This window comes from Cibotium barometz, chromosome 36 (assembly GCF_041138505.1).
Source record: "Cibotium barometz isolate CiBa-2024 chromosome 36, ASM4113850v1, whole genome shotgun sequence".
NCBI lineage: Eukaryota > Viridiplantae > Streptophyta > Polypodiopsida > Cyatheales > Cibotiaceae > Cibotium > Cibotium barometz.
In genome coordinates, this window is record NC_141081.1 from 45,413,380 (window position 1) to 45,428,964 (window position 15,585).

Consider the following 15,585-nt stretch of genomic DNA (forward strand, 5'->3'; position numbering starts at 1 on the left):
AATTTTTCTCAATCACCTGCTGATTCAGGTGTTTTCATAGTATTTTTGGTGTTTTTGTTTCAATAAGGAGCTAGAGATAGTCTTTAACTACCTATTGGTACCTATAACGCATAATTTAAGCTAATAAATTGAGATTAGTTTGAAAATTAATCTAGAATGCAAACATAAGGAAAAAACATAGAAAATTAAGATTTTGCTTGAATGTTAAAGGCAAGGTAAAGACACTCACTTGCTTCTCTCGCTCTTGGTATGAAGACTCGAATTCTCCAATGCTTAATTGACAACCAAGACTCCGGGTAATCATCATAAAAAAACAAAACAAAACAAGATTAATCAACCAACCGATGGATTTGTAGTCTAACGGGGCTAATCAAGGACTCTAGCAAATAAATAGAGTAGAGGACCCTAATCCAAATGCCTTCCCTGGCAATGGCGCCAAAGATGTTAAGGATAACACTACCTTGCACACACGGGAGAAATAAGAAGAGAAATATGCATGCAAGAGTCGAATCTAGAGAATAGCACTTGGTAAACCCTATGAGGGTTAACTCCTCAATGTGAAGCCGCTAGGGGCTCACTCCACACTCTCCTTTTGTCACTCGATAAGAGATCCAATGCTAGGTAGAGAGCAAGAGGGAAGGAGCTATGGAGAGCTCAACCTCTACCACCTCATGCCACTAGTATACAAGTGGGATATGGTAGATAGAAAAGAGAAGGTAGAGAAGAAGAGCAAGGAGAGAATTACCATTCCTACTCACATACACCAACAATCAAGCAAGCAACCACAAGCTCAAATGAGAGAGAGAGAGAGAGAGAGAGAGAAGGAAAACTCAAGTGAGACAAATGGGATTGTCCCTTTTTATATTCCATAAAATGTTTTATATACATGAGCTCATATTTACAATGTCCGGCCACCCATTTACAAGTGGAAACTAGTCTTCCTAGTTTCTCTGGCTCTATGTACATCTATTCCTCATGACTGGCATTACACAAGCCATAAGCTTGGTCATCTCATGTCCCATATACAATAAACACATTGTTACAAAAAGATAAAGTACAAAGGGGTGTAGCCACATGAAAGGTAATGTTAACCAGAGTGATTAACATCCATGCAATCACTTATGCTGACATCGTGGCCATTTGCATTGCTGACATGGATTTGGTTGTGGCGTACACTTCATTGCTTGCTTGTTTTCTAACTTGGCCTTGTTTGGCTGCGAAATTTTGAGCTTTTGTGGACTGGCTACCCCTGCGGAATTCCTCCGCGACTCTGTTGCTTCTTGGAATTTCCACATCAATCTCCGCTTGTGAGATCATACCACAATGGATGCTTTGGACTGGCTCCTTGTCCTTTTCTTATTCTTCTTCTGGTTTGATTTACCACCGGTTGGCCCATGTACTTCCTCATCCTGAAGCCGTTAACTGTTTTGGGAAAAGGTATGCTATCCATGTTGAGATATGTGGTGCCAAAGAGCACAAGGAAGTGGGAGGGAGTGAGTCATATGAATAAGAGAAGAAGCATGCACAGGGAGTGAGTCATGTGAATAAGAGAAGAAGCATGCACAAGGAATAGACTTAGGGTCTAATATCAAAGGTTGATTTGTATGGTCACTTGTAAAAGGTAAAGTCAATGGTCAAAAGGTGACACATGTAAGGCACAAGGTTGCACATGTAGTGTGAGCATTAATGAACACATGGTTGGCACTAGGGTGCACAAAAAGCATGGATTGGAGTCCTTTCCAAGTCTATAAATATTGGTGTATGGAACTTGATTATTGCAATGAGATTATGTGACATCTTGTGAGCATACCATTTTGTTAACATCTTGCTTAGCTTCTTAATTATCTTATTCATTTTATTAATCATGTCTATAATCACTTGCTATGAGCCACCCTAGATCGATTTTCAACATGGTATTAGAGCTTGGCTCGGGTAGCTTATAGAAAGTGTTTAGAGATCATTTTAGAGTTAATTCTTCTTATTTGATTCTCTTTACTATGCCTTAATAGGTTCAAGAATACTGATTAGTAGCATAGAGAGAGAAGCAATTTATTTTAGCAACATAACATTAGTAGCTCTTCCATCATCATTTTATAAAAATAAAAAACCATGAGAGTCGAATTCAAAAAAAAATGTGAACCCACAGCCAAACATGAGCCATGAGTCCGCAAGGCATGAACCTACAAAAGATGTGAGCTAAAGGGTGTGAGCCCACAGATGTGAGCCTACCATGCCTACTAGGCATGATGTGAGTCTATCTCACCAGACCTACATGAGCCTATTTCATATTAAAAAAAGGCGTAAGCCTACAGGTGTGAGCCTTCAGGTGTACGTGAGATACGAGCTTAGCAAAAAAAGAAAGAAGGGATTTAAAAAATCAAAAAAATCAAATTAAAAAAATTAAATTGTAACTTGGGTAGTCTAAATCCATTCAAACTTGTGCGCTACGATCGAGAAAATCATTGATGCAAAATTGTCAATCTAGACTAATATTGGAAATAACAATCTAGCCAAATGTAGAGTGCATCAAACCATTCTTCCTCAAATCCACCCAACCTTCAGTCTCATCAAACGACCATCACTCAATAAAATGCTCCCTTGCTAAGAAGGAAAGAATCCTTTGGATATACCTCAAGAGTAAGGATATTTAGGAAGAAATGGGCCAATTAAATATAGATATAAGCAAAGGAACATTAGAATCCCTGAAAGCAAGAGTCTCCAGGGTCCTCTGAGCCCCAAATTCATTAAGGTAGCTTAGTAAATAGTGCCATAAACTTTGTGATAAAAGATCATAAAATGACCCTATCTTTGGAAAAAGCTCCATGTGGGAGCAAAACCAAGAACCTCAAGGGTTTCTCCCTCGAGAAGAGACCAAACCATGTCAGATGCCATAATGTCTCAAATGTTTGGTGTCAATCCTGAGATGTGTTTAACCCAAGCTATGAAATGGGCCAATTAAATATAGATATAAGAAAAGGAACATCAAAATCTCTGAAAGCAAGAGTCTCCAGGGTCCTATGAGCCCCAAATTCATCAAGTAGCTTAGTAAATAGTGCCATAAACTTTGTGAGAAAAGAGTATAAAATCACCCTATCTTTGGACAAAGCTCCACGTGGGAGAAAAACCAAGAACCTCAAGGGTTTCTCCCTCAGGAAAAGCTCAAACCATGTCAGATGCCACAACTTCTCAAATGTTTTTTTGTATACCATTAGAAGGAGGAGCATTTAACAAATCACTCAGCAAGCACACATTATGCAAGCATGAGTCTCACCTTCTTAAGGAGCCCACTTTGGAAGCTTCTTCACATGGGGACCAAATTTTGGTTTTTCTCCATTTGGATAAGGAGGAACAAGGAACATAGGGTAGGGTAAAGAGCTAATGATAGAGACGACCTCAAACCCAAGGGTTCCACAAAAGGAATCACATAATGTGTCAGAGCTGCTAGTGTAGCCTCAAAGCCATGCCAACATAAGATAAGTGCCATTAGATACACAAGTCCAACCCCATGGGGCATGAAACTCTAATAAAATCATAGATAAGAGCATTAAACCACCCTATCTTTGGATGAAGATCTAGTGGGAGCAAGACCAAGAACCTCAAGGTTTGCTCCCTCGAAAACTGCTCAACACATAATGTTTTAAACTTTGTGTCAAGCTATATTTGACCCAAGCTATCTATGACCAAGGTAGCCCAACAACCATAGTTATAATAATCAAGACATGTCTCTTTAATAGGTACCATTAAAGGGAGGAGTATTTTAATCAAGACATGTCTCTTTAATAGGTACCATTAAAGGGAGGAGTATTTTACAATGGCGTCCCATCTTCTCAACTAGCCCACTTTGGAAGATTCTCTTCACATGGAACCAAATTCCAGCTCCTCTCTGTTTGGACAAGGAGGAATAGGGAAAATGGGGAAGATTAAGAGCCAATGATAGAGACAACCTTAAACCCAAGGTTTCCATAAGAGTAATCATATAATGTCAGCCTGCCTGTTGCTTCTGGTGTTGTTGCAAGTGCACTCTCAAAACTAGGCCGATGTAAGATAAGGTCCATTGCAAACCACACAACCCAACCCCATAAAACATGAAACTCCAAATCCAGAGGTAGAGGGTTTTTCACAACCATTCCCTTACATTCTAGTCCATGTAAAAATGCACAAGGCATACTAAGAATGGCATTTGAAATGGAAAGGGGAGTTGCCATTAAACATAGTACCAAATTGGCCAAAACCAAGCTAATCCACATCTCAAGGATGCTGACAAATTTGAGGGAACTGGAGATCCCATTTGGTACCTATAGGAGTTCTATACGTTTCAAACCCATTGGTATCCATGGGTAGGTGTTCAAGTCAAGAGCTTATGTTAGCCTTATTGAAGCATTTGTCATTGGGTCTTACCTTAAAGCCACAAACTGTAACTTCCCTATATGGGTGCACTAGCTTGTTTGTCACATCCTGAGTCTGTTGTTACACTAGAATGCTCCTTTGCCAATGGGATGAAAGTAGAGCTCTCAATTCCTAGATGGAGATTAAAAGAGATGGTCCTTTATGATGGTTCTCTCTCATAAAAGGCCAGGAAAGAAGAAACTAATAGAAGAGAAAAGCCTATAATCAAACCTATGCTAACAAGCATCCATCTTACATATTTAAGAATCCACTTAAGAAAGAAGAAGGAAGAAGGGGAGCTCACAAGTAAATTAAACAATTGTGTATTTCTTATTGTAAAAAATGACTTATATATAAATGACTAGGTTTTACACTAGGCCGGTGAATCAACTTAAAAATGGTTCAGTCTCTATTATTAGTCTTAAAAAACTATGAACATAGAGTCTGTGGAATTTTCCTATTTGATATTAAGCAGCATGTGTGAATGTGGGGGGTGCACGTGCGTGCACAAAATGCACATGTTGAAGGTGGGTGAATGTGCTGGTACAAATGTGCATGATCATGCGAATGAGAATATGTGAAAGGGTTCATGCACACGCACAAGCGGGTGTGTATGAGCAAGGTGCAAAGGTGTGAAGTTGTGTGTGCATGCGATACGCGTGTGCACGTGCACAAGGTGCAAAGGCGTGTGTGCGTACATGTGTGCAAATCTATGAATGTGTATACATATATGCATGTGCGCATTGTGCAAATGGGTGAGGTGCACGTGTACAAAGTGCAAAGGTGTGTGTACGCACATGTGTGCAAATCTGTGAATGTGTATGCACATATGCACGTGCAAGTGCACAATGTGCTATGCAAATGTGTGTGTGCACAGTGTAAATAGTAATACAATAAAGAAGTAATACAACTGAAATTCATACAAGATATGGCTAAGAATGAAGACGTCAAAACATAACTCTATGACCTATTATACACTCATGGTGGCTAGCACTTCGTCTACAGAGAAATGATCTAAGAAGTCCAACACTAAGGAAACCAGATGAATATGATGATTTGGCTACCCATGTATATATGTGCACGGTGTAAATAGTAATACAATAAAGAAGTAATACAACTGAAATTCATACAAGATATGGCTAAGAATGAAGACGTCAAATCACAACTCTATGACCTATTATACACTCATGGTGGCTAGCACTTCGTCTACAGAGAAATGATCTAAGAAGTCCAACACTAAGGAAACCAGATGAATATGATGATTTGGCTACCCATGTATATATATGCACCAATGCTCCTTATCAGCTAGTAGTACTACTATCAACCACCTATACTCGACTGCCAAGTCATAAATGCCACACCATTGTCACCACATCATCGTTGCCACATGGCAGTGTCACGTGTCCTCTACGATGTCCTGACTCTACCTGTCGACTATTATCTAATGTTCGGTTGCCTTGTATACTCGTAGGTGTGTCACAAATGGTCCTTTGCAATAGTTCTTTGTGATGATTCTCACTCGGAAGAAGAAGCTACAACATATTCAACAAGCATCCATATAGCATCCAAGCAAGTAGGGAAGAAGGGAAGCTCACAAGTAAACTATTGCAAGGGAATGATTATGTATTGCTTATAGTAAAAAATAACATATATAAATGACTAGTGTTCACACTAGGCTGACCAACCTAAAAAATGGTACGATCTCTATTACGAGTCTTAAGCAACTATGTACACGAAGTCCATAGGCTTTTCCTATTAAGCATAAGGTAAGGCCACTTTATGTGTTCTAGCAACGCCTTGCAAAGAATAAGTGTATGTTTCTGTGGACAAGATGGCAAATCACCATACGGTAGGTCGAGCGAGTGAAACCATGTTAACCTACAGAGTGGTTAACAATAGGATTCTTGATCCCTCTAAGACTTGTTTATTTGGACTTTATCTTGAAGGAGATGAAAATGTAACTTTTACATCCCATTGGATCATCAATGTGACTTTGTAACATGTCTCTTATAGCTATCATCTACACCATACCACCCTCAAGAAGTCTTTCAACACAAATCTAAAGAGCTGCCAAATGACTCCCTAGCCATGTACTCCTTGAGTTTTGAGGTGACTTGCATCTCATTTTTCTTAGTAAAAACTTCTCGATACACTACCCATTCATTTTATCAAGCAGTGGGGGCAAGAGGATTTTCTAGGTGATGAGAGGACACTGGCAAAGGAGAGTTTGCATTTATTTTTTCCGTGATTTGATACCCAAAGAACACCTAATTGCTTATGTCCGTCCAGTCCACATATAATCAAGGAAAACAAGAGGCTCTAGGTTTAAAGAGTGAGAGAGGGAGAAAGAGTGGGTGAATAGGTATTGTGTGTTTATTTGTGGAGGGGAGATACAAGGTTGAAACTTGAAATGGTGTAGAGTGAGCCCTATAAAGGATAATTAAAATGCTTGGGTAGCCTTATCCACTTGATTGCTTGCTCTTGTGTGTTGTCAACGTGCTTTAAAAGAGCGCATGTCATCTTGAAGCACTAGAATGAACTTGAATTTGAAAACATACTTGAACGTATAGGTGAAGTTGACTACAAGTTAGCTCTACCAAAACATTTCAAGATTCATCTAGTTTTTCATGTTAGTCGTCTCCGAAAACGACTAGGTGAAGATGCCAATGTGGTGGATACAAGTGTTCTTGTAGATTTAATTGAACCTCCGGTTTTACCACACGAGCTAGAGCGCATCTTGGTTTTTCAAGAGAAACGAACTCATCACATTATTAAACAACAATGTCTAGTTAAGTGAACATGATAGACCGGAAAAAGACTCAACTTGAAAGGACGTTAGTACTTTCAAGACCCAATATCCTATAGGACTAGGGGGAGTCGGGCGGTTCAAGGAAGTCCGGACTAGTGTGAACGGTTAGAGCTATAGTTAGCCAACTAAGATTCCTATATGCCGCGATTAGGTGGAGAGTTGCCGTATTCTCTTCTTGGAGTCTTGATGGAGGTCTCATGGTAGCCTCTCACTTGCTTTTGTGATACATAGTCCTGTTGAAATATACAAGTCAATAAGGTGTGTGCGAGAACAAGCCCTTGGTTAGAGGCTGTAAAAGAGAATCTGTAAATGTGAGAGAACCTGTGAAAAGGTGAGAAGAATCTACTGGGAGAGAATAAAGGGTAGCATGAGAAGATTTAGGAAGTGTGAAGATATTCTGGGAGAGGTGGAGAGAATCAAGAAAAAGAGGTGGAGTGAATCAAGGAGAAATCAATGGGATTAGATGCTTTGATGTAAACTCTATAAATTGAGGCATTGGCCTAATGAGAATTTGCTGGTTTTTGATTATCCATGCCTACATTAAGCTATCAGTTAATTACTCACACTAATTACATCTAATCACTTTGTTAATGATATTAATAGCTCATCACATTGCTGTAATTTTAACATGGCATCAAAGCCAAGCCTAGAATCCATCAAGTTTATGAGCTCATTATCTAATTAAGCATATCTAATTAAGCAAGATTAGTAAGTAATTAAAAAATAATTAAATTTTTAGTTATTTTTCAACTAACCTCTGTACCCCCAGCTAGTGGAGAAGCTCCCTCTCCTTGCACACATCAAATTAGCCCAAACCCTTCTAGCCATAGATAGCCACTTCAATTGTGCTCCAGCCAGTCGAATCAGAAGCGCAAACCGTCGGCGCATTCAGAAGAATTCACGTTTTTTTTCAAGCGTCGTTTTTCTGCCAGCAAATTAGTGATTTCTACTTCCACAAATCAACTGGGTCTAATTCCTCTTAGCCCTAGGTATTTTCAAGCATGCTCTACAAGCTGGTGAAGTCAGAATTTGATTTGATCAAGTCTACAGTGAGATCCAAGCTCTTCATCAAATCGACAGGTGACTTTGGTAAAACAGAGATTAAGCATTCAATGTTTGGTCAAATCTTGTGTTTCTTGGCTTAATCCTCTACTAGACTAATTGCTATTGATGGCCTTGAAAGGATTTGAGCTCATTTGAAGTCTAAGGTCCCAAATCTGGGCTCCTCGCATACTCTATTTTCTGCACACAAAACAGAGGATTAATTTGCTAGTCAGTGATTAATCAATGCTAATCATTGTATTTGGATGCAATTGAGGGTTCAAATTAACCATTAGGTATCTGAAACAGATCCCTATAACTTCAGATTGCAATTCAGAGTTGGTTTGATACTCCAACCATTCCGTACAAATTGGTTACCTTTGATTTAATGTAATTTCTGATAAAATTATGCTGATAAATTTATGGTAATCATCATTTTACATTTAACCCTTGGTTAATACCTACAAATCGCACTCAAATTCAAGATTATTCACAGCCAGAGTTGCATTTGGGAATGTGCATAAGAATGAATGCTATATGCATTATGTATTGAGCACACTACATTAGTGTAAAAATGGGATCAGACACTACCCTTGTCCAAAATAAGACAAGAGGTAAGACCTCCCGCATAGATTTGGGTTTGCATTGCATAATGACACAAGATAAACATCAAAAGCCCAAAAGAACTGTCAACAAAACATTTAAACATGTTGCTCACATGGAGCAAGAAGACTTGACGGACAAGCTCATGACCCCAGCCATGAAAGAAGAAGAGCATCTCTTTCCAAGAAGAGGATCCACACCGAGAATAAGATCTAGAGAAAGCATTGAAGGAAGACATGGACACGAGAAGAGAAGCTGCAACAAGAAGACTGAAAGAAGAGGAAGACATGGACGCGTGAAGAGAAGCTGCCACGACAAGAAGACTATAGACAAGAGAAGATGTGAGGCTCCAAAGAGTAAGGAACCATGTGAAAATCTCAGAGAGAGAGAGAGAGAGAGAGAGAGAGAGACCCCACAATCCAATGTAACCTGCCCCAACAAAGTAAAACCACCTCTGAGCCATCGATGATGTAGGCCACGTGATAGATTTATGTGAGCACTTTAGTCAAGGTCGCGGACACTTGTAGTAGCCTTTGGACACATAGAGAGAGACAGTGTATCAAGGACTATGAGTTTAGAGACTTGAGGCACTGGTCGTTCAGAATGGTATCAATAGCTATAGCAATCTTTTCCGTTTGTCAGTCGCGCCGATTATCGGTTCCCATTGACCACGACCTATAAGGACTGACTGATTATTAAGTAAGATGGTACAAGGTCCAGGTGTGCTAAGTTAACTTGAGGGGAGTGTGCTAGGCACTGATCGCGAACTATCAAGTAAGAGAAAAACTTGGTATAAAGTCCAAGTGTTCTAAGAGTATTCACTTGAGGGGAAGTGTTGAAATATACAAGTGAATAAGGTGTGTGCGAGAACAAGCCCTTGGTTAGAGGCTGCAAAAGAGAATCTATAATTGTGAGAGAACCTGTGAAAAGGTGAGAAAAATCTACTGAAAAAGAATAAAGGAACATGAGAAGATTTAGGAAGTGTAGAGATATTCTAGGAAAGGTGAAAAGAGTCGAGCAAAAGAAGTGGAGTGAATCAAAGAAAAATCAGTGGGATTAGATACTTGGATATAAACTATATAAATTGAGACATTAGCTTAATAAGAATTTACTGGATTTTTATTATCTATACCTACATTAAGCTATCAATTAATTATCGTCTAATCACTTTATTAATGATGTTGATTCTAACATTTGATCCACCATAACTCATCACATTGCTGTAATTTCAACAAGTCCTAAGTAGCTTTGTTTTTCTTTCTCTTGTGTGCAAGCTTTTGAAGCAAAGCTTTTTGAACTATTTTTAAAAAACTTGTTCTTTAACGAGCTTTTCAAAAAAAGTTGATAATTTATTATTATTCACATGCCACGTGGTTTTCCTCCTTTCATATACTTTTTTTTCAAGGATGTTAGGCTACCCAAAAGTTTTTTTAAAAAAAAGCTTTATTGTATACTGTACCTTTTTAAAAAAAAAACAAAGACAATTAATCAACGATAGTATATATTTAGCCTACAACGCATGATACAAGCTCTCATCACTACCAAGTGCATTCATCATGACAACGAGAGCGTCCCACAATCATAGAAGGTGTGATCAATGAAGCGCTCTAGCTTCAAGATTTTGGGTATGAGCTTGTTGCGAACCGAACAGACAAGCTCAAAGTCTAATTGCAAGAGTGCACCAATGGCATAAGATCGTATAGCCATGGGCAACATCCTGCGCCACCGCTCCTCTGTGTAGGACTTCAGAGCAAGCTCTATTCTCTCCATTTCAGCATCATGGGACCCATTCACATTTCTCGCTGATAGTGCTTTGGACAATGCTCGACCTAGGACCACAGCATCTTCCAGAGCACAGCATCCCCCTTGCGCAAGGTTTGGTGTCATAGGGTGCATTGCATCACCTGCTAGTGTTACTCCCCCCCTGTATAGTGGGGCCCCCCCCGCTGGCCACATCCATCGATCTGATATCCCCCTCCTACTCAAGGTCTCCAATGGGGACTTGTTTATTGCATCTGTGATTATGTCCGGCCATCCTTGCACATAGTTCAGTGCCTCCTTGCGCACCAGTTCAACATCTGTGATCATTTCACCTGTTAAAGAACCATGCCATTGACCATGAGTACATAAGATGATGCACACGAATTAAGCTTGAGGATCCACGCATCAATGAATCAACACACATGCAAACAAGACCACACCGTGGGGGGAATTCTAGCAAACATGAGGAATTGGGGAGACCTGCAACTCTGTGCCCCAACTGAGCAGAGCCTTGACAGGTTTGCATGCTGTGGCCATGAGAGTAGAAAGTAAAAGCATGCCTTGAAATGAGAATTTGGAGGAATACACAAACCTGAAGAATTGAACGCCACAAACCAATATACTCTATTGGAATCCATAGGTACAATGCCTGCTCGGACACCTTGCCCTAGTATTTGTCTAGCTGCATTCTTCATTTTATGTCCATTAGGAAATACAGCTAATCCTCGTGTTGCTGTATATCCAGCATAACGTGGTTCTTTGAAACCCATCCACCTTGCTACAACAGATCCAGTACCATCACATCCAATGAGAACCTATAAACATGTAAAGTTGAGTTAGCATTCATGGTGTGATGTCCCTTGGTGTTATGCATGCTCACACACAACAACAGCAAAGAATAGCTCATTGACAGATTGCACGCCTTTGGATAGAAAGACATTGCATAAACCAGCTGGCCGCAACTTAACAAAGGCTTTGCAGAAATATGCATGTCCAATAATATGGCTGGGAGAGCATTCTTGAGAAAGCATGTGGGATACTTGATCAGTGTTCTTTTCAGTGATCTTTGGCAAATGAAGAAGTATGGGAAGGGTAGTTTGAACCGGGTTGTAGATGCTTTCAGTAGGATTGGGGAGGTGAATCTTTTGAGTTTTACCGAGATTAGTGCTGACTTACATGATTCCATGAGAGGGCTATGTCAGACCGACGGGCATTTCAGTCAGTATTGGCAGCATATTGGGGAGCTCCATAGTTTTAGACTAGGGAGGCCACACCACCAGTTAGGGTGGCTGGTAGTCAGTACTTGATTCGAAACGGGTTGTTGTGGAGTTTGCATACCGGATTGTGATAAGATTAGGAGGAGGATCCTATTTGAATGTTGTCAAATCCCCACGGATCTCCTCGTGATCGATCTTGATTCAAGACTCCAAACCTGCAAACAAACGAACAAACAAACAAGCAAGGAGGTGCAGGCTTGACTCACCTCCCAACCATGACAGCCGTGGGCAAGCCCACAGTCTTGGCTGTCCCCACCGAGCCACGAGCTGAGCTAACTAGGATGACGAACCGACCAATCTCCTCCTCGCGACGTCCCATACCGCCACGAAGCTGCCCTCGCGGGCCTCGAGGTCGCTGCCGGCCTCGGCTGCATAAAGCACGTGCACGTCTGCACTAGATCCAGGCTCCAAGACCATGGAGCTCTCCCAAACTCGCGAGACTCTATATATCCCAATAATTAACCTTGGCCACCCTTTTATAGGCTCTTGGCCGGTCATCAGGCGTCCACACTTGGGTGCTCGCTCGTCCATACTTGGGTGCCCGCCCGTTAGTATTTCCCTAACTCAGCTCGTCAATCAGCTTGCCTAGTTCCAAGCTTCCCCAAGCCTCGAAACTAGTCTTGCGTGCGTGTAGCACACGGTAGATACACACATACTCCCCTTCCTCTAAGAGCTCACTCCTAAGCTCACTAAGAAGCCAGGGTAATCTCTCTGAAGAGTAGTCAATGTCTCCCATGTAGCGTCCTCCTCAACACGATCCTTCCACTTGATCTTGTATTCCGTGATAAGCATATTACGCAATCTTCGTTCACGAAATCCAAGAATCTTTTCAGGTTCGTGCGGAACAAATGTCATGTCCTCGATATCTATAATTTCTTGAGGAGTAACTAACTGATCTGCTCCACCCAGTACTTCCTTAAGTCTACTGACATGAAATACAGGATGAACTTTCACATGAGAAGGCAAATCCAATTCATATGCAACTGAACCAATCCGTTGTGGTCCACAGTATCTAGGGGACAATTTCGGAAATCTACCTGTCCGTAAAGTCTCGGAATCTTTCGGAACTCGCAAATACACCATCGTTCCTTTAGAGAATTCTCTGGGTAAACGATGTCTATTAGAATAAAACCTGTCTCGGTCTTGGGCACTTCTAATAGATTCCTTCACAACTTGTAACATTTCCTGCATATCTTGTAAAAAATTACGTGCTGCATCATGCTGAAGTCCTGAGAATCCTACTCTAACAGGTGATCTAGGTTGAAAACCATACATAAGCATGAAAGGACTAAACCCTCTACTCGTATGCTTAGTACTGTTATATGCAAATTCTAACATAGGAAGATAATCCTCCCATGAACTCTGTCTTTTGGATACATATGCTCGAAGCATATCCTCCAAAATCTGATTCACTCTTTCAGTCTGGCCATCAGATTGAGGATGATCTGAGGAACTCAAATTCAAAGTTGTTTCCAACGTCTCAAAAACAAGTTTCCAAAAATCACTCGTAAACTTAGAGTCCCTATCACTGACTATGTCTTGCGGTAACCCGTACAGTCTAAACAATTGCTCGATAAACTGCCGTGCTAGTTGCGTAGCTGTAATAGTCTTCCGGGAGGGTAAAAATCTAGCCATTTTTGTCAAGCGATCTACCACAACCCAAATAGAATCGTGGCCTTGATGTGTTCTTGGCAATCCGGTAATAAAATCCATGGAAATACTTTCCCGTTTATTACTTGGGATTTGCAAAGGATGCAACAACCCAGCCTGTCTAAAGCATTCAGCTTTATTTGCCTGACAAATTTGACACTTGAGAACATAATCTTCTGTCAGAATATGTAGCGGAAATGATAACCAAACTTGGGTAGACAAGAGCAAGTAGAATGCAAAAAATAGACAGCACAAGAAACACAGAGAGATAGGTGTGTAAACTCTTCTCTATACACAAGATCCCGCAGAAAACTGAATGAGGAAGTGGTGGGGGCATGGGGCCTATTTATATGCCCCTATGTGAGCAGTCGGCCAGCACTGAAGGGCCTCCACGACTGCATGAGCAGTCGACCAGCAGTGAAAAGGTCCACGACTGCATACATCCAGTCGGCCAGCAATCCAGAAGCCCACGAACGATGTGTGAGCAGTCGGCCAACCACAGGACTGCAGTTGGGACAGTCGGCCAGCCCTGAAGTGCTCCTGCCAACCTCTGGCATCCCTCCCCACCACTGGAAAAATAGGAAAAAATAGAGAAAAATACGGAGAGTGAGGAAAAATGATAAAACACCTTATACAGGGCGGGCACACCCACAACAAAGGCCCTGGTGTATAAATATAGACAGGAGATGACTTCTAACACCCCCTCTCAGCTCCTGGCTGTGAAACCAACCCAAGGGAGCTGGAGTGCCGCCTGAGCGTAGCCTGAGGTAGAGACTTCGTGAAGAGGTCCGCCGCATTGTCCTTCGTCGAACAATAAAGTAGCAAGATGTCACCAGCCAAGATCTTCTCACGTACAAAGTGGTACTGTATCTCTATATGCTTGGTCCGGGCATGGAAAACCGGGTTCCGAGCAATAGCTATACAACTCTGGTTATCGCACTGGATGACTGTGGGCTCCCCATGTGGAAACCCAATCTCGCCTAGCAGCCTCCGCAGCCACACAACCTCACAAGCAGCACCACAAGTGTAATATGCGGAAGCTTCGGAGAAGGATCGGTACTTCAAAACTCAGAAATCAGCACTCTTTTCGCGACGGAATTAACGCACAAACTGAAAGACGATGTGCAGAAAATAGAGAGAGAAGGGGAAGATGGAGAGGACACAGTGTTGGGTCCCAATTACCCTCTGTAGGGCCCCCACCACGGATGGTGTATTTGCTTTATTAGAATGATGTAAATCTGAAAACAAATACAAAGTACTTGACCTTTTCTTGGCTGGAAAACCTGCCCTTGACCTTCAGTCCTTCACCCCTTTGCTTTAGCAAGTTCTTGGCTGTCCTAGCCCTTGTTTGCTTGGAGCACTTGGTGAATTATGAGATGGATTCAATGAATTCTTGGCTGGGCTTTTATACCACCTTCAGCATCCAGTCGGCCTGCTAATAACAGCCCCACGACTGGGTTCTTTTAATAAAGTGCTTTCACACTAATAATACCTTTTGTCCAGCCTGTGCATGCTTGTGTGGGACAGTACCATGCTGCGCATGGGTGTGGGACTGCCCCTACACCTGGCCTGAACTGCTGGTTAGGGTTTCTGACCCAGTCGGCTGCCTGTCCAGCAGCAGTACAGCTGGCCGACAGCCCCTCCAGCCCATGCCATGGCTGGTGGGCACAATGTGGGCCCTCCTGGCCCCTTGGGGGTGGTTCTATACCTCCCCCATGCCCACACTAAGAATGCAAATGCAAATCCTCGCACTGGGGTAGCCCTATGGGCTGGCCCCATCTCTACATGCAAACCTACATGCCTACAGAGGTCTGGCATCCAGTTGCAAACCAGATACTCAGCACATCTGAGGGAGACTCACAGCGCGGACTGGCACTGCTTCATGTGCAGGACAGTGCACACCTGACCTTGGACTCATGTGCAGGACAATGCACACCTGACCTCGGACGACTGAGATGGATCCCTGGCTGACTCGTCCCGGACTGGGTTCACATGGGACCAGTTCACCATCCCAGGTCCTGCACCTTCTGTACAGAAATGTCTACGTGGCATCCAAGT

General features: G+C 41.8%; 1 protein-coding gene across 1 annotated transcript in view; it reads right to left on the minus strand.

The window, feature by feature from the left end:
• Window positions 1-10,299: 10,299 nt before the first annotated feature.
• LOC147617941 (monooxygenase 3-like) overlaps window positions 10,300-15,585 on the minus strand; it is a 48,795-nt gene continuing 43,509 nt past the window's right edge. The window contains exons 6-7 of the mRNA XM_086776208.1: window positions 11,193-11,415; window positions 10,300-10,932 (exon numbers count right to left, since the gene is read on the minus strand). Coding sequence (XP_086632334.1) covers window positions 10,394-10,932; window positions 11,193-11,415 — 762 coding nt within the window. The 3' untranslated portion in view covers window positions 10,300-10,393. The remainder of the gene's footprint in view (window positions 10,933-11,192; window positions 11,416-15,585) is intronic.